At 39.7% G+C, this 19,582-nt stretch overlaps 1 protein-coding gene across 1 annotated transcript in view; it reads right to left on the bottom strand.

Moving 5' to 3' along the window:
* cep120 (centrosomal protein 120) overlaps positions 1–19,582 on the bottom strand; it is a 76,092-nt gene that overhangs the window by 29,039 nt on the left and 27,471 nt on the right. The window contains exons 11-15 of the mRNA XM_080188950.1: positions 11,876–12,025; positions 10,555–10,737; positions 6,538–6,634; positions 2,272–2,433; positions 1,800–1,889 (exon numbers count right to left, since the gene is read on the bottom strand). Coding sequence (XP_080045076.1) covers positions 1,800–1,889; positions 2,272–2,433; positions 6,538–6,634; positions 10,555–10,737; positions 11,876–12,025 — 682 coding nt within the window. The remainder of the gene's footprint in view (positions 1–1,799; positions 1,890–2,271; positions 2,434–6,537; positions 6,635–10,554; positions 10,738–11,875; positions 12,026–19,582) is intronic.

Here is a 19,582-nt window from a genome sequence, read left to right as displayed (position 1 = left end):
GGCAATGATTTTGAAGACCTTCCCAACGTTTTACTGGAAGGTATTTGTCCTCATCCAGTATTTGACGATGGACAAGTAGTCTGATATTTAGAGACGGTGGAAGGATCAACAGAAGTGGTGCTAAGATGGAGCTCGGTGTCACCAGCAATCATGAGGGAACTGACTGTGCTTTCCAATGATGGCGCCGGGCCAGGATGTAGATGAAAAACAGGAAAGAGCCCAAGAATAAATTGAGGGATGGCAGAAGTAACAGTGCCAGAGTAGGAACAGAAGCCATTGCAGTTGATTTTCTGGCTACAATCATGACAATGGAGAGGCACTGCAGAAATATTAGGCTGCAGATAGGCGAGAAGGATGAGGAGCGACAGTTTACCATTATCACAGCCACACAGGATGTGATTTATGAATTTGATAAGAAACATAACCAGAGGGTTCCAAAAACATGTGAGTTCTGGGAAAGATGGCACAGATTTGGGAAACAATATTGTATTTCAAGACTTTAGAGAAAGAGGAGATTGGAGATAAGTGGCAGTTTGCAAGGATTGAGGGGTCAAAGATTGTTTTTTTTAAAACAAAACAGGCGATGATGGCAGATTTGCAAGTAAGATTCAATCTATGCGGCAACCCATCCAATGTACTATATGTCTACATTTTTTGGCAACTTAATAGACTGCTCGTTGAAAGTTGTCTGTACGTAGTGGGTTTATTTCCTTTATCCAAATAATCACTTCTTAAGAAAAATCAATTCTGTTAAGCACAACTTGCCTTCAATAAATCTGCGCTGGCAGTTCTTGACAAACTCCTCCATTTTTAAAACTCTCACTAAATTTAGCTTGAATTATAGAGTAATTAATCTAATCTTAAACTGACATCTATAAATGGCAGACTTGTTCCATGGCCCCTTTTTGAACAAAGGTGCTATATTAACTACTTTTCAGTTCCATTGTGCAACTGGCATGTTAAAAAATGATGGAAAATTATAGCCAGAACATGCTAATACCTCTCTGGTTTCTTTAAATAGCCCCAGGTACATGCAATCAGAAACTAACTGAAGTTGTTACCTTCACAGAAACAAATTTGTTTCGACAATTATTTCTGTGAACTGTTCCATATCCTTCTCTAAACTTACATTCTCACTTCCACGACATCATAATTTATAAATAGCACTGAGTAATATTTAATATCTGTTCCACATATTTATCCTGTACAATTTGTCCCTTCTTTCAATCCTGAACAACTGATAAAAAGTGAAAATAAAAAGGATGAGATAAATTAGGTAATGTGTTTTTTTTGTGGTGCTTATTGAAGGAGCAACATTAGTCAATGCAGGAAGGTTGCTCAGGAGACTGAAAAAGAATAGAGAATTCCGTCATTATATAATGCAAACAGGTAGGCCTTACTTCACATCTTTGAAAATTGGATTGTGTATGAGCCTGGGAATAGAAATGTTCTGGTCAGGAATAGGCAGCAGATTTGCAGAGCAGTTTTATGGTTTGTAATAATTGAGTGAAAGAAATGGAAAGGTGGGCAAAAAAGATTGTTGGGGTTGGGGGTTTGAGGAAAACTTTACAAAGTCTTATAATTGTCATCTGCCACTGAGCAAGCAAATCACCATGCATAATGTATTATACTTCAATTATTTGTAGCACAAGAGAGTAAACATGCATTATGCTATTTAAATTAATGAGCACACAGCTTATTGCAGGGAAAGCAATTATTGACCCAGGAATCAGCCTTAAGTTGTTGAAAACATTTATGGTTACTTGACATCATATAACTTCTCTCTCCTATCCCCTTACCTTTTTCTTCACAAGCGCTTCCCTCTCTCTGTCTCTCTTCTTCCACTCCTCGGCAAGGGCCTGCATGTGAGCCAGCTCTTTTTGCTTCAACTATGGCAAGAAACAAATAATATATTGGTCTTCACACACAAACCACAATGAAAAATGCATCCACATGGGACACAATTTAATCAAACAAATAATACAGGAGATTTGTCTTGGAGCCTTCTAAGAGAGCAACAAAATAGAAGAAAATGGGAAAATACTAAACTCCCCTTGAGTTACATAATATTTAAATTGCAACTAAAAAATACACACGCTGAAGTATGTTGAAGTTGCTTTCGATGCTGTACTATTAAGTAGACTCCAATTATGCTCATGGTCCAAATATGCTTTTCCATTTTATCACTATTTGTTGAGAGATCTTAGTTTGGTAACATGCTGTTCTTCAAATCTACACTTGTTTCTCATTACTGAAAAAAGTGGAATTTACCTGGTCTTGAAACAAATCTTCTTGCACTTCTTTCCACATTTCCAGCTCCAATGCAGCTTTATATTCCATTGTCTCTCGAGGCTTAGGATCAGGACCTGACTCTAAAACCTGAACTGGCTTAACTGAAAGATCAGCCTGTTGTTGGTGCCCAATATTTGAATTCTAAAAAGTAAAAGCAGATATTTACCATTTAGAAATTTATTTACATTTGCGCCCTAAGCAAGTACTGGTGAACATAAGATGCAGGGGTAGGAGCCTGTTCAACCATTTAATAAGAGCAAGGGTCTGAAACCTGCGGCTCTGGGACACCTCATTTGCAGCTCCAAGCCTTTTCCAGTTGAATCCATTTAACATGAAAAGAAATTCAAGGAAAATAAGAACCTTGTCTTTATTGGGAGGATGAAATGCTAATAACTGCCTGTACTTCGAGTTTTCAAACAATTAGTTTAATTAAAAACATCATCATGTTCCAAAGAAGCCAGTTCATGTGGTATAGCTACACCACGGTTATAAATAATTCCTTTGATTTCAAGAACAGACTTTATTGGTTCCAATCATTATTGTTTCTTCTTTTTTAAAATATTTTTACTTGAGTTTTTTCATCTTTTATAAGCAAACAATGCTCTTAAAACTGGTACAGAACAGCAAAATCATCTCTATATACACAAAGGAGGAAACCAACACCATTGGGCCATCTAACTCAGAGCTTCCAGACAAAAGTAAAGAAAATGAGCAACAGGATGGGGAGAAAAAAAGACAAATGCTACAAGATGCAAAAGAGACACACACCCTCGCATGCACTCTGTTCAGAACAGTGCTGCACACTCTACTGAAAACCTTGTCAGAGTAATCTGATGTTACGGAAAGTGTTTGTTTGAGATAGGGGCCCCATACTTTCTGGAACGAGTCTGATTTGGATCATAGTATGCAAGTTCGCAATTCCATTGGAATCGACTTCATAATAATTTTGTGCCAATTCTGAACAGAAGGTGCTTCATCGTTAATCTAAAAGCATAAACTATTTTTCAAATGCTGCTAATGTTAGAATATTTTACAACCTTTTCTTATTGATGTAAATTATCCATTTATCTGGAAACCCCAGGAACAACAAACAAAAAACAACTCCAAGGTCATTTCAAATATTTTTTCTAGCTCTTTAATTATGTCCAACCAATAGTTTTTAATGTGGACACAAGACAGTGGATACAGTCCCCTATTACCAATTTATATTTTTGGCACAGGGGAATATGCCAGGGTCCATCTTGTTCTTAAGCTTGGTGAGATATACAAACATAATAGTTTCTAACATAATAAGTGATAAATTATCCTGAATGTGCTATTAGAAACCATTTTATCACAAGAACAGCACAGCAAATTAATTCCTATTAATCCTTAAAGTTTGTTTTAAAGATGACTTTACTGACAAAATTAGTTACAATACTAAAAACAACAAGTCAGAGTTAAAAATATAGCATAATTACAGCAAAGTAGGTCATCAATAGTTCTAGCACAGCAGAGCTTGCTCTCTGAAAGAGCAATTCACGTTGTGCCATCTCCCTGCCTTTTCCCAGTAGCTCTTATTTTTCAGTAAACAGATCAAGAACCACTGAAGCTGCAATGCTACCAACTGGTACCCTTGAATCACTGCCAGGAACGCAGCTTCCATTCCGGCCTCAGGTCACTGTCTGTGTGGCGTTTTCACGTTCTGCCTCCGCATACATGGCTTTTCACCAGGTGCTCTGGTTTCCTCCCACAGTCCAAAGATATGCAGGTTAGGAAGGTAGGCTATGCTAAATTGCTCCTTTATTATCAAAAATGTGTAGGCTCCGTAGTCTATCCATGGTAAATGAGTGGGGTTACTGGGATAGGGTGAGGTGAGATGAGCCTGGGTTAGATGCTCCTTCGGAAAGTCGGTGGAGACTCAAAGGACAAAGTGGCCTCCTCCCACATTGTAGGGATTCTATGGTTCTGATAAGAACAAATTTCCCCCTGTCCAGTAACCTCATGATTTTGTACACTTCAATTAAACTTTCAACCTTCTCCAAGTGGAACAGTGTCAATCCAATCCAACTTGCCAATTTCACGACCTAACCAAAGTGCCTCATCCCTGGAACTATTCTTGTGCATCTTTTCTGCACGCTTCTTAATGTTTCAAATCCTTGCTTGACTGTAGTGCCCAGAACTAGACATTACTCTAGATGAAGTCAAACCAATTTTACCATAATTTCCTTGGATTTATACTCTAGCTTCATCTTGATAAAAGCCCAGGATGCTATATCATTTATTGCTTTCTCAGTCTGTCCTGCCACCTTCTGCTTTATGCACATACACACCCAAGTCTTTCTGCTCCTGCACTCCAGTTAGAGTGAAGTCCCTATTTTCATTCAACCCTTCTCTATTGACAGAAATTTAAATGTTTTATTCATTATATATTCAAAGTCTGCATTGTACTAAATTCGTGAGATAATGTCAAATTTCTGTTTTGCGGCTCGAAATATTTTCTTTATTGGCAATTAAGAAAAACCTCCTTAAAAAGATTGCCAACTCCAAAATTTGAGCAAGGGTGATCTCTACCTTAAATCCATTTATTTCTCGTAGGCTTTATTAACAAATTATCAGGATCTGAAAGCTCCAATCATCACAAACTGTCAGAGAAGAGTGTCCCAGATTTTTGCTACTCTGTCTACAAAAGAAAGTGCTTCCTGATTTCCTTCCTAAAATGATCTAGTTCTATCTTAGGAATAGGCCCATTATTTGCTGAAACCCAATCAGCTAAAAATTTTAAAACATCAACTGCTGGAAGAACTTGGCAGTATATGTGGACGGAAATGAGTTAATGTTTTGAGTCCAATATATTCTTCTTCAGACCTTCGATTGAGTTCCAAACTGTTAACCCTGTTTTTCTCTTCACAGTTGCTGCCAAGCCTGCGGAGTTCTTCCAGCACTTTGTTTCTTTTTCAGATCTTCAGCAACTGCAGTTTTTTACTTTTATTTTAGTGGCTAAAGATTTTGTTCTATCTGGCGTATTAAATCTTTACATTTTTAAGCCTTCATCAGTCTATCCCATTATCTTTGAATCAAGGGTATACCAGCCAAGCCAATGCAACCTGTCCTCGTGATTTAACTCTCTCAAATACAGATATTATTCTGCAAACTCTAATGCTGCATCCATTCCAGAGTCAAAATATCCATCGAGCTGTTGCGTTGAAAAATGGAGTACGCTAGACAGAGCCTGACCAAGGTACTATGCAATCAAGGTATATTTTCCTTCCGTTTGTAATCCAGCCCCTTTAAAATAAGGGTTAAAATTCTTTGATTCATTTTTAGTTCTGGTAGTGCAAGTTCGATACATGCTGCCTATCTCCTAAAAGTTTCCTTGCCTCCTCTTTTCAGCTGGTTTTGCAAAAATTTTAATATAGGAATACAAGAGTCGACTGCAAAGGAAGTGATTCATGTGCTTTACAGCAGCAGACTAAGTATAGTGATAGTTAAAATTAATAAACAATGGGATAGTCGCTCCCAGTTTGAAAAGCAATATGGCCTTGATTTGGGTCAGCTGCAGGACATGATCTAATAAAGCACTAAATAAATATTAGTTATTTCCTTCTTTAGTCAAAATATATGAGACACAAGAACTTACTTTTTTTTTTAAGTTGAAAAAAATACACATCAGTCCCGTTTGGTAATTTATGAAACTACACAGCGGTTCAGATGGAACTGGCTATTACAGGAAAGTGTGTTTTCAAATACTGAGATATAGATTCCAGCACACATTTGAATATATGAGGTAATCTGGTATGTATGTACATCACATTGCAATAATGTCAAAGGGTTCTTTAATGTATTTAGTTGCTATATTTGAGACAGACTTGTTTGCTGTGTTTCTTTGGCCAGCTAGGACGATCCCGTTAACATCTTTCTCTCTTCAGTTCCTTTCAAATATCCTTTGTGTATGCAGCAATTTACATCAATGTTTAGAGATCAGACACTGCACATTTCATGGATATTTTTGAATTAACAGTAACACAATGACAGTCACCACATCCAATTTGTTCTGTGTAGTTTGCAACTTATATTTCAGTTAAGGCTTCAAGTTATATTTTAATTCAAGCCCTAATCAAACATTTTTCATTTTTTATTCAAAGGTGATCACATTCATGCTGCAGTATTTTATGAAAACGTAGGTCAAAACTTATAACACATCTATTTCTCAATTAGCATTAAAAAATCCAGGCTTGAATTTATGCAAGGATATCACATGATTACCTGAGATGAATCGGACACAGTGACATGTTGAGTTTTTACAAAATTATAATCCTCCAGAGTCATGGAGTAGTACAGTTCAGCAATTTTATTGTTTGACCTATTAAAACAATGGAACAGTTTTAAGTAAGCAACCAAAATAAATTCAGTATACGCATGTGTCAAGTGCCACAATTAATAAGGCATGCTGGTTAGCTCAGCTAGATAACTAGTCTGTGAAGCAAATTAACACCAACAGCACAGGGTTCGACCCCCATTTTGGTTGAGGTAGACTCAGGGCCTGCTTCCTCACCCTAGCTCTACCAGAAAATCATGGCACTTTGCCATGGTTTGGCAAATAGTAGTCAAGGACTTGTCTTCAGGCAAAGAAATTGAGCAGAAAAAGATCATTAAATGACTAAGTGATTCCTGTCAATGAGGGACAAAGTACTCCTCTTACATGCAAAAGCCTAATCTATCATTATGATTTCAGTGTATTATTCCCAAAGTTTACACATGGCATCAACTCCCTCTTTATATTGTAATTAAACCTTTAATCCAATGAAAATATTGGAATGCATTAACGCTCCTCTTTGTCAGCAATATTCAGATTTCAACTACTATTTCCCTATTGATTTCTTTCTTACGCTCTCTTTCAAGAGTAATCAAGGAGAAGCATGTTTCTATTTATTCCTCATACAAGATGTATACGTAAAAAGATTTCCCAACACAACCATCTTGATCCCAACGGATGAATGTCTAGTTACTGAATTATACATGAAGCAAATGTCATTGTTCAGGTAGTTTGTACCTGTAAGTGTCCTTTGGAAAGGACAAAGGTATTGACAACACTAATGCCATATTGCATAGCATAAAGATAAATATCAGTTTTTTTTAAACCTCCCTCATGTTGCCATCTAATCAGACCATTTCCACTTCACTGAAGATCTTGGCCTTGCACAGGGAAGCAGAAGTTATTCTGCAAGTCTTTTGTGTATCAAAAGGTTTGTGATCAAGTTCACAAATTGTATGCACGCCTTTTGCATACAAGAAAGAAAATATATTGATATCAGCTACAGTAACAAGTTCATTCTGGATTCCCAAAATACACATACCTTCCTTCAAAGTTTTTAATCAAACTAACAGATACAATTGAATTTGTAACATAATCATCATCAACCCCATTTTAGAATCAAATGATAAAGTGTCACAGCAGAAATTACTATGTAAACTAAGAGTTTGTGTGGAGTAGGGGGTAAAACGTCATCTAGGATATTTAATTGACGTTTAATGACAAGCAGAGAGTAGGATCATTTCCAGGTTGGCAAATTGTAACTAGTGACTTGCCAAAGGAATTAGTATTGGGGCCTCAACTATTTACAATTTAGATCAATGACTAGAATTAGAAAACACATTTTAAAAGGGGTCTTCTACTTAAGTTTGAGTTGAAGAGAAAAGATTTCTCTCTTAAAGAGGTCTTTATTTAGTATGTGGAATTCTCTTCCCCAGTGAGCAATGGAGGCAGTGTTAGGGTCAGGATTATTTTTAAGGTGGAGTTAGATTCTTGATTGATATGGGAGGTAAAGCAAGTTAGCAAAGTTGAATTGCAGCCACAGTTAGATCAGCTATTATCTTAGCAAATGGTGAAGGGGCCTAGTGGCCTATTCCTCCTCCTAATTTGTATGTTTACAAATAGATAACATCTATTTGTAAACATACAAAATACAGAATAGTTAAAATTTTAACCCTCTTGAAGCAGAAGTCCCATCCAAAGGGATTATTTTTACGGAAGGCAAAGCAAATTTTCATTTGTGTAAAATAATACATCCCAACTTGTCCTCCAAAAACACTTAATTCTCTCAATCCCAGCCTTTGCAAGCAGAGAATCAAATAACATGCAAATTTATCCAAATTCAATAATCAGGTTGAATTATTTTTTTCAAACACTGCTGACACATACAAGAAGCAGAATGGAATTAGTATTTGTTTTTGGTTGAGTCAATGTACGCTTGAAATCTGAAATAAATGCTCAATATATTCAGGTCTGGAAGCATCTGGAGACAGAAACAGAGTTAATGTGACCTGAAACATTAATTCTGTTTTATTTTGAATGAGGCTATGGTTCAGACATTGTGACAAAAGTCAAGTAGGAAAGATTACATGATCAGTGAGACACAAATCCAGGTCCCTCAGAAAGGCCTCTGAAAGCTAGCCTTGTGCATTTAGTCCAACGAACAGCTGAATATTTATGGTTAGCACATAACGAGAATATGTGAGCAGGAATTTGAAGTTTCTCTCACTTTGATCCATTCACCCATTCCACTAATATCTTAATACAGCAGATGACTCATAATGGGATAGGATATTTCACTGATTATAACAGCCCTCCCTGCCATCTCATCAGCCAAGTAATCATGCTTCATACAGGCTGTTTGACCACATAGGTCATCCATGCCTGGCCTGTTGTCCAACAGTGCTCTTTAAGGAAGTAGGAATTTAGGCCTATTTCTTGTTTTTCAGACAGGATTATGAAGGCTCAAGTCTTCTCCTTTCTCCTTCCTGGTATAAAATAAGCTAACTTAGTGCCATGATTATGCATTTCCTTTGCTATCACACCTGATCCTTTTTCAGTAAGGAGTGTCACAACACCAGGTTAAAGTCCAACAGGTTTATTTGGTATCACGGGCTTGCGGAATGCTGCTCCTTCATGAGTGCCCACCCCAGTCCAATGCCGGAATCTCCACATCATGGATCCTTTTTCTGACAAGTCAGCAAGCTCCAATCAGCACTGAGGATATTTGTAGATAGCTGCAGCTACATCATTGGGAAACATGCCTTTGTGCAAAGCTAATAGAAACAGAAAAAAAAGGGCTTTGGAACCCTCAACATCAGAACCAAATGGGAGTAGAGACTGCACTTTTGGCAGCAGGACTGGTTTGGTGTTCCAATGAATGCCCATTACATGAAAGGAATTCTTGCACGATACTTTTGAGATTTTCCAGAATTGGCTTGAATTTTACTGCATTGGTATGGCAAAGAACTATAACTTGGCAAGTAGTAAGTAGTTCCTTGACATTTGACAGTATGAAACGTACAGAAAGTGAGTGTACAAAGTGAAATAAAATAACACCTATGGGTTTTGTATCTGTACGTAAGTTGTGTCAGAACTGGTAAACCCAGTTTATCAATCTACAGGAACACAACTTACGATGATTAAACATAATATCTCAATGAGTTAAATTAATTACTTACAGGGCACATGACTCTGATACCTTGACCTCTGAAAAGTTTTGAGCTTGTGAAGATACATTATAAGAAATCATCAAAATGAAAAGGCTGAAACATTCGTTAAGCAAGTGCATAAGGATAAGATAATAGAATTTATTCAATTCGTTTTTGCAATGCTTTTTAGAGTTGACTATTCCCTGTGTGACACGCTGTCTTTATTGTACGATTTCGGTCCAATTTTGGAGCTTAACTCAAGATTATGAATGATACTTTTGTTAAAAGTACATAAACCATTTGCACTGTGCACTTCTTAAAACATTATGATGCATTTAAATTATGTCTCCTGGGAAGCCAAAGAAGTAATAGTCCAGAAATATGACAAAATTAAAAAAGACAAAAAAGTGCACAAACTACATGCTATACTCAGGCAACAGAAGTTCAAAAACATTTACTGGAAGACAAATAATAATGCATCTAGATGCAAAAAAAAATGAAGATTTAAAAAAATGAAATAATACACTATTTGAGACAAGTTCTGGTAGCTAATAGGAAAGCAAGAAAATGGTCTTGTGTCATTTAGTGATGTGGCACAAAACCCAATGTATATATCCTGCAAGAAAGCCATGATTAGGCTGGAGAATCTTAGCAGTTAAAAAAACCCACATTACAATGATTATCCATGAAAGACAAGCCCAGGAAGCAAATAACATTTAACTCAAAACTTAAGATGCAATAGTACATGCATACAGGATTTGGGAGTGGGGCACAATGAGTTGGGTTACTCATTTTGAAAATTTTAATAACCATACTTGCCCTTGTGCTGCTACAACTGGAATCCTCTCACTATAGGTCTGACGCCAACACTGATCGCCTGATGGGCCCAAAAAGCGAGATTTTTCTGCTGTCAGAACATTTGACAATTTCAATCTTGCTACTCCCAAAAGCAAGTCTTTAGTCATTTTATCTTTGTGCCAGACTTCAACCAACAAAGGTAACCTAAAAACATAAATAAATCTTAGTATATTGCAGCTATAAAATGCAACATTTGACTGTTGCATTTTATTCCATTTGTTTTCTTACTTCCTTTAAAGCCAAGTTGAGAAGTTAACATTACCAAGTTAGAATCTAAAATTAATTTGTCTCAAGATAACAAAAATAAACTTCAAGCTCGCAACTAAGTCACATAGGCAACAAAAAAATCAGGTTAATTTCTTGATTTTTGCTGGGCTAATCAATCTTGAACTGTGTTTGCAGAAGTGGCCTCAGCAATCATGTTTAAAAAAAAGTCCAGGATTCTCTTTCCTGATTGCTACTCAATCAATTCTCTTAGGAACAGAAAAAGACAGGACAGGCTAAAAAGACTGAAAAAGATAGGCAAGATTCTTTGTCTTATAAATAAAAGGTATTAAAAATACAAGTAAGCAAGTTATGGTGAACTTGTATATATCACTTTTTAGGCCCTGCTGGAGTAATGTGTCCAATTCTGGGCAGCACAATTTATGAAGAATGTCAAGGCCTTCATGAGGATGAGGTGCTTTAGTTAAGTAGAAAGAGTGAAAAAAACAGGAGTTATTTTACTTAGAGCATAGAAGGTCAAGTGGAAACTTAATTGAGATGTTGAGAATCATGGCAGTTTTTATGGAGCAAATAACAAGAAACTCTTTCCAGTGACATCAGGGTCAACAAACTGAGGATACAGATTTCAGGTAACTGGCAAAATAACCAAAAGGTGGAGAAATGTTAAGCAGTTACTTTTCAAGATTTGAAAGAAACTTCCTAAAAAAGAATCAATAATTATATTCTAAAGTGGAGTGGATTAATATTAAGGGGAAATATTTCCACAGCTATGGGGATTTGGGCTAATTGAATAGCTCTTTGAAAAAGTCAGCACATGAAAAGCCTCCTTCTACACTATCATTCCAGGATTCCAACAAATCTACTTCTGCAAATAATATTTTTCAAGGCCCAAGTTGTTGAATTTTTCTGCTTTGTTAACCTGAACTTCTTTAAAGCAGTTTAAAGATGCATCAGGGAACTCAAAATAAATATTTCAAGGCTATTTAGGAGGGCCTAATTCACAGTTGTCGTTATGCAGGTAGAATTAAACAACGCAATATAGTATGAATAATATTACCTGAAAAAAGTATCTTGTAGTTGTTGAGGTAGTGCTGCAAAATCAAATGCGCAATATGATTGAGGAAAGATCACTTCCATGTTTCTCTTAACTTCCACTGGAGGATTCGTCATGATTGGGGCTGCAGTACCAAAAAATGGGTAGGAGTACCTGATCAGCAAATTAAAGCAGAAAAGTGCTCAACTTAGTTCGGATATCATGTTATCTTCACCAGAAAATAAAGAGTCTTGCATTAGAAATTTCTCAATTGAACTCAAGCATGTTTAGTATAAAAACAAGAAATGTTGGAAAAATTCAACAGGTAAGGAATTCTGTCTCTACAAGTTGGTATTTCAGCTCAATGGCCTTCAGTCATAACACAAACCACTAGAAATGTAGCCGGTTTTAAGCAAATACAGAGACAGAGGAACAGGGATAACAAAAACCAACGTGTGGCAGAATGGAGAAGTAGAAATGAAATAGCAAAAAGGGTCCATGCCACAAGGCAAAAGAGGAGTTCATATGCTAAGAGATCCACCTTGTGCACCTCATTAAACCACTCCTCCTCCAGGTACAAGAAACCTCGGCAGTTCGTTCACCAAGAGCACTTCTTAAGGCGTTTAAGCACCGAGGCCGGTCTTCAAACCTTGCATGTGACGTAGGCAGGGTGCAGTGAACTGATGCTTATCTCTTTCATTTAGAGCGCTGAGGCACAGGTTCACTTCCTTCTTCGGGTAGTAAGGGAGTAGACTGGGCTACGTCCGCCATATCCATTTCTGCATCAATAACTGAAGACGGAGAGCAAGATCCAGTGGGTCCTGGATGTCTTTCCAAGGCTCCCAACATGCTGAATATTATTTGTTGCTGAATGGTCTGAGGATTTAAGCCTTTCAAATAGTCTAGATGTTGTCTCAGGATGGCAGCCCCATGGATGCTAGATGCAAACAGTCCTGTCACGTCAACTTTGCCGTGGAACCCCATGGGACCATGCTCATGATCCTTCAACAATACTTCATCGCCTGCCTCTAAGTGTCTCTCACAGTTGGTGTTGGGAGTTCGAATCTGGGCTTTTTGATGCCTTTCCACCCCATCTCCTCGGAGATTCAGAAAGATCAGGCCCAACCTGGTGCAGACGCAGTGGCGGGGGGGGGGGGGGGGGTCTTGTTTCTTTAAACCTGCTTTCAAGGTCTGGATCGCTATTTTCTGCAAGGCCATTAGACAATGATTGACTTTTTAATACTGCTGGACAGAGACTCACACAGCAACATACAGAGAAACATCCACTCTGATCTCCAAAAAAGAAACTTATCTCCTGGCAAATTCCACTTAACAATTTCAGAGAGGGGTAAAGAGAGACACTGCTCTCTCTCAACTCCAAAAGCAGCATCTGAGCTTAAATTTCTGTCTAAGCCCAGCTTTGCCCGTCACGTGATTATACCTGCCAAGCATCCCAATCAAGCCCTACTCCGCAAAATCCCAAAGGAAAACAGCAGAATAGCATTAGTTCTGATTAAGACAAACATTCTAGCCATTTGAAGCAATTATGCAGTTGCAGCAACAATACAGGATTCCAGTAGATAGAGTAGCTTAGAGTGCATAAGACTGCGACAACAGATCCTGCACAAACATGGCTCAAATACATTTCTTAAAAATATTGTAGAGGGAAATCTATCTGAAGTCATTCAGAAGCAGTAAAGTATACAAGAAGTAATTAAAGCTGTTTTTAAGGCTTATGTTCACATTAGAGCTGAACTGGAAGATTTGAAACGCAAAATTCAAGCTCAGTATCTACCTCTGAAAATGCATGATGAACTGAAGTCTTCAATGAACCATGCTGTTTGAGATCTGAACAAACATTTCACAGGTGACAAAAAGATATCAGGAATAAATCATAATCCTCAATTCCACAGGTGGCAAATCAAAGCAGCAGTTAGAAAATCTCAACCAGATGCACAGCCAGGAAAAAAAGCAGACAAAAAAACTACACAAAAGAAGTTGTGACCCTGAAAGATTCCCAGGAAAAAATCAACATGTAACAATGGAAAAACATGAGGAGCGACAAAGGACATTCAACGTTATCGCAGGAAAAGCTGTGTGGAACCAATCAGTTCCAATGACATGATTCACTGAAACCCAGAGTCAATTGGCAAGGCCTACAAGAAAATTAACAATTGAAAAGAATGGATTGTCCTTCAAGATCAAAAGGGATGCGTAACCATTCAGCAACGGGCAGGAATGAAGACTGCCCTAAACAGCAAAATGCAAAGACACCAGAAGAAACTTGGAGAGCTACTGAATTAAAGGAAAACTCAACATGGAAGCAAGTGAGCTTCACAAAGTAAACATCCAAAGATATGCGGGTTAGGTGCATTGGTCATGCTAAACTGTCCCTTAGTGTCCCAGGATGTGTGGCTTAGAGGGATTAGCGGGGTAAATGTGGGTTTTGGGGATAGGAGCTGGTTGGGATTGTTGTTGGTGCAGATTCGGTGGGCCAAATGGCCTCCTTCTGCACCATCGGGTTTCTGTGAAATCTATAAAACCTATTGACAGACCTTCAAACCTTAAAAGAATCCCTCAGATCAAATTACAAAGAGATGCAAAATGAATCTAACATAACCATCAACAAACTTAAGAGCTGGTTGGCACAGCAGATTCAGCAATATTCCATGTGTCAGAAGGGAGGCAGAAAAAACCAGATTAAAGAGCTGAAGAAGCAGATGTATGCAAACGAGGCAGCACTGAGAAGAAAAGCTGCAGAACTTTCAAACCTGCGAGCAGATCATGAAGCTACAAGGAACAGAATTACAAAAGTTAAACAAGACAAAACTGCTGGAGAACAACCTGGTCAACAGTGAAATGAAAGATCAAAGTTCTGTTGCAGATGGGGAAAGGAAAAACAGAAATAAAATCAAAAACTGTAAATCCAACTCTGAAGTATAAGTCACTAGTCGAAGAAGCAGCACTGGATGTCGGAGATGTTCTGTGACCTCTTCAGCTTAATGAAGAGATTCATAAGCTTGCAAAAAGATTAGAGAATAAAGCAACAAATATTTGGCTGAAATTGTGACTCAAGTGATAGTCAAGTTTCCATTTGTGAAATGATCAGCAAGAACTTGGCAGGCACCACGAAAAAAGAAATGTTGAGCCCACTCCAGGAAAGAACGAACAAAGTGCATATTTGCCTTGGATGCAACTGGACAAATCCAGTGTCTGAAAAAAAAAGCAGATGAGTTGTTAAAGAGAAACACAACTCGCAGGAACACAAAACATGAAGTATCAGAAACACTGAATATTACTATTTTCCAAACGTGAAAGATCGAGGTACAGAAGAAGTGCCAAGCCTCAAGACCACCCAAATGCATAAAGTCAGAGACGGGATAGCAAGTAAAGACTACACAATAATACAACATTTGAAGGCAGGGCAAGTTTTCAATTGTGGAGAAAGGGGATGTTTATTATGTGCCTGCATGCCATTGTAATGCCAAGATGTTCAGCAGAGCAAGAGTTAAAGTGGAAGTGGAGAACAGCACCACCCATTGTAGGATGTACAGTCACATGTAAATGACTCAAAGAGCATGCTCTGGAAGCCAATCTCGAATATCTGCGATCTATTTATAGATCTATTTATCCCAGATCTATTTATCAACAATAAGCAATTCAAGATCTCATCGAGACATCTAAAAACCCATATTACAGCACAGCTGCCACATGGAAGGGGTGTGCACATGTGGAGCTGGGGATTCAGCTCCTCTCTGTGACTGGATGCTGAACTTACGAAACCCACAGACTGCAATCAGCAGGATATGGAACATCACGTCCTCCATGATCATCCTCAACACCAGTATCCCATGAGGCTGTGTCTACAGTCCCTTTCTATACTCAAACTACTATGATGTGTAGCCAAATTCCTCTCCAACTCGACAGTGAACTGTGTGATGACAGTAATCTCTCCCCCAATATCAACAAAACAAAGGAAATAGTCATCGACTTCAGAAAGCATAGTGGACAACATGCCCCCGTCTGCATCAGTGGGGATGAAGCAGAAACGGTGGAACGCTTCACCTTTTTAGGTGTCCAGATTATCTATAGCCTGTCCTGGTTCTTCCATGACAACATTATAGTTAAGAAAGCCCACGAACATCACTACTTTCTCTGAAGTAGAAGGAAATTTGGCACATGAGCTACAACTCTCAGCAACTTTTACATATGCACCATCGAAGGCATTCTTTCTCATTGTATCAGAGCTTGGTATGGCTCCTGCTCTGTCCAAGACCACAAGAAATTACAATGGGTCGTGAACGAGGCCCAATCCATCACTCAAGCCTCCCATCACTGACACTGTCTATTCTTTCTACTGCCAAGGAAAAGCAGCCAGCATAATCAAGGATCCCACGCACCCCAAACATGCTCTCTTCCACCTTCTTCAGTCAGGAAAAAGATACAAAAGTCTGAGGAGATAAATCAACTGACTCAAGATCATCTTCACAGTTGCCATCAGACTTTTGAATGGACCTACCTCGCATTAAATTGATTTTTTGCCACACCCTAGCTATGACTGTAACACTACATTCTGCACCCTTTCCTTTCCTTGTATATGTGTGATATGCTGTGTCTGTATAGTGTGCAAGAAACAATACTTTTCACTGTACACTAATACATGTGACAATAATAAATCAAACCATGCTTTTCATTGCTTCTTTTGCCGGGTTTTTTTTATTCATTCGTGGGACATGGGTGTCACTGGCTGGCCAGCATTTATTGCCCATCCCTAGTTGCCCTTGCAGGGTAGTTGAGAATCAACCACATTGCTGTGGCTCTAGAGTCACAGGTAGGCCAGACCAGGTAAGGACAGCAGATTTCCTTTACTGAACAACATTAGCAAACCAGATGGGTTTTTCCCCCACAATCGACAATGGTTTCATGATCATGAGTAGATTTTTAATCCCCAGATTTTTTTTTGAATTCAAATTCCACCATCTGCTATGGCAGGATTCCAACTCGGGTCCCCAGAACAGTTTCTGAATTAATTGTCTAGTGATAATACAAGGCCATAGCCTCCCCATTGAATTAACTTCAATTTCTCTCCTTCTCAATCCTTCTACTAGTCAGAACCACTTCTCCCTACCAACTCTGTCGAGACCCTTCATGACTTTGAATACCTCAATCAAATCTCCTCTCAACTTTCTCTCCTCCAAGGAAAACATTACCAATTTCTTCAATCTATCCTGTAACTCAAGTTCCCCATTCCTGGATTTCTCGTGATTTTTTTCCTGCACTGTTTGCTGGAGCAGACGAGTGAAGGAACAGAGAGAGAGCTATGATTTTACCTGTTAAAAACCTGTTTAAAATAAGTTTAAAGCACTTTGTTCTTTGTAGAACTGTTTAAAGCATTTATTTATTGTATTTACTGCTTTAAGAATTCTGAGGGAGTGGTTTAGAAGGGAGTTGTGGGCCAGACAGCTTTAAATCAGCGCCAGGTTTGAAAGGAGGCCTGGTGTAGACAGCGGGCAGCGGAGTGAGAGGGAAGCAGAGTGAGCTATTAGGGCTTAATATCAAAAAGGGCTTGAGTGAAAAAAGGCCAGGTGAGTTCGTTTGAAAAAACAAGGGAAAAAAAAATTTTTTTTAAAAACTACTACAGTGAATAATGGAGGGGCATGTGACGTGTGGTTTCTGTACGATGTGGGAACTGGTGGACCCCAGGGTCCATCTCAGTGACCATGTCTGCAGTAAGTGCAGGTTGCTGGAGGAACTTCAGCTCAAGGTAGATGAGCTGGCCTCTGAGCTACAGACTCTGAGGCTCATCAGGGGGAGAGAGGGTGCCATTGTCAATGGGGTGCAAGTGACATCCACCCCCCCCTAGACTGGCTAACTCTAAGGGTCAGGGACAAGAGGGGGCTGCTGGGAGGAGGAAGGGGGGTGAGGAGCGGAGGAAGGAGAGTGGGGAGAGGAGGAAGGAGGGTGGGGAGCGGAGGCCTCAGCCTCTTAATTTGCATAACAGGTTTGAGGTTCTTGCTTCCAGTCTGGAAGAGAACAAGGCAGGTGAGGTTGGTGAGCAAACTGCACACGGTACAGTGATGCAGCAGGACATAGGCAAAGAGAAGGGGAAAAGGAACGTAGTAGTGATTGGGGATAGTGGGGTGAAGGGTATTGACACTGTCCTTTGTCACAGTGACAAAGTGCACAGAAGGGTGTGTTGTCTGCCTGGTGCTCGGGTCCGGGATGTCGCAGCTGGGGTGCAGAGGAACCTGGAGTGGGGGGGTGAGAATCCGGTCGTTGTGGTACATGTGGGTGCCGGCGACGTAAGCAAAATGCGGACTGAGGATCTGGGGAGGGAGTATGAAAAGCTGGGAATGGAATTAAAAAGTAGAACCGACAAGGTGGTCATCTCTGGGCTACTGCCTGAACCGAGTGCAGACGGGCGTAAGGTTGACAGGATTAAGGACGTGAATGGGTGGCTCAGGGATTGGTGTGGGAGGAATGGGTTTGAATTTATGGGGCATTGGCACCAGTATTGGGATAGGTGGGACCTGTTCGGGCGGGACGGGGTTGTTACGAGGTCTAAAGTTAAGGACCGGGTACAGGTAAGGGAAGAGGCCGAGGATGTCCCAATAATTGAGGGAGTAGGGGGTGTGAGTATGGTTGGTGGCGTTACGGCAAATAGGGTCCAAGTGAAGGCTGGGATGAAAGTGCTTTATCTGAATGCACGAAGCATTCAGAATAAAGTGGATGAGCTGGTGGCGCAGATCGACACAAATGGATACGATCTGGTGACCATTACAGAGACGTGGCTGCAAGGTGACAGGGACTGGGAGCTGAATGTACAGGGCTATCAAGTGTTTAGGAAGGACAGGCAGGAGGGAAAAGGGGGGGGCGTAGCTCTGCTGATTAAGGATAGCATCAAGGTGGTAGCAAGGGATGATATTGGAGACAAGGAGCAGAACGTGGAATCGTTGTGGGTGGAGATTAGGAACAGCAAAGGGAGGAAGACGCTGGTGGGTGTCGTCTATAGGCCCCCCAATAATGATCTGAAGGTGGGGCGGGCTGTTTCGCACAAATAAGTGCGGCGTGCAGGAATGGGACAGCCGTAGTTATGGGGGATTTCAATCTGCATATTGATTGCTCGAACCATGCTGGACGCGGTGGGCTCGAGGAGGAGTTCTTGGAATGCTGCCGGGATAGTTTCCTGGAACAGTGCGTGTTGGAACCGACGAGGGAGCGAGCTATCTTGGATCTCGTGCTATGTAATGAGGCGGGTAGAATTAGGGACCTTGCGGTGAAGGATCCTCTTGGGGAGAGTGATCATTGTATGGTGGAGTTTCTGGTGCAGATGGAGGAGGAGAAAGTGGGTTCCCAGACACGCGTACTTTGTTTGAATAGAGGGGAGTACGGTAGGATGAGAGAAGAATTGGTGAATGTTGACTGGGGGAGCGCGTTGGAGGGAGGGTCTGCTGAGGAGCAGTGGAGGATCTTTAAGGAGATCTTTCTTGGTGTTCAGCAGAAATTTATTCCGATGGTCAAAAAGGACCGTGGGAGGAGAGGTAATAAGGGGTGGATAGCGAAGGAGGTGAAGGAAAGTGTTAAATTAAAAGCGGAGGAATTTAGAGTAGCTAAGAGTAGTGGGCAAGAAGAGGATTGGGAGAGGTTTAAATGTCAACAAAGATTGACAAAGAAGTTGATAAAGAAGGGTGGGAGAAACTATGAAGCTGGGCTAGCGCTTAATATAAAAAA

This window comes from Carcharhinus amblyrhynchos, chromosome 5, assembly GCF_965287045.1.
Source record: "Carcharhinus amblyrhynchos chromosome 5, sCarAmb.v2.hapA, whole genome shotgun sequence".
NCBI classification, from domain to species: domain Eukaryota; kingdom Metazoa; phylum Chordata; class Chondrichthyes; order Carcharhiniformes; family Carcharhinidae; genus Carcharhinus; species Carcharhinus amblyrhynchos.
The sequence above is the reverse complement of the archived record's forward strand: the minus strand, read 5'-3'. Positions and strand labels throughout refer to the sequence as shown.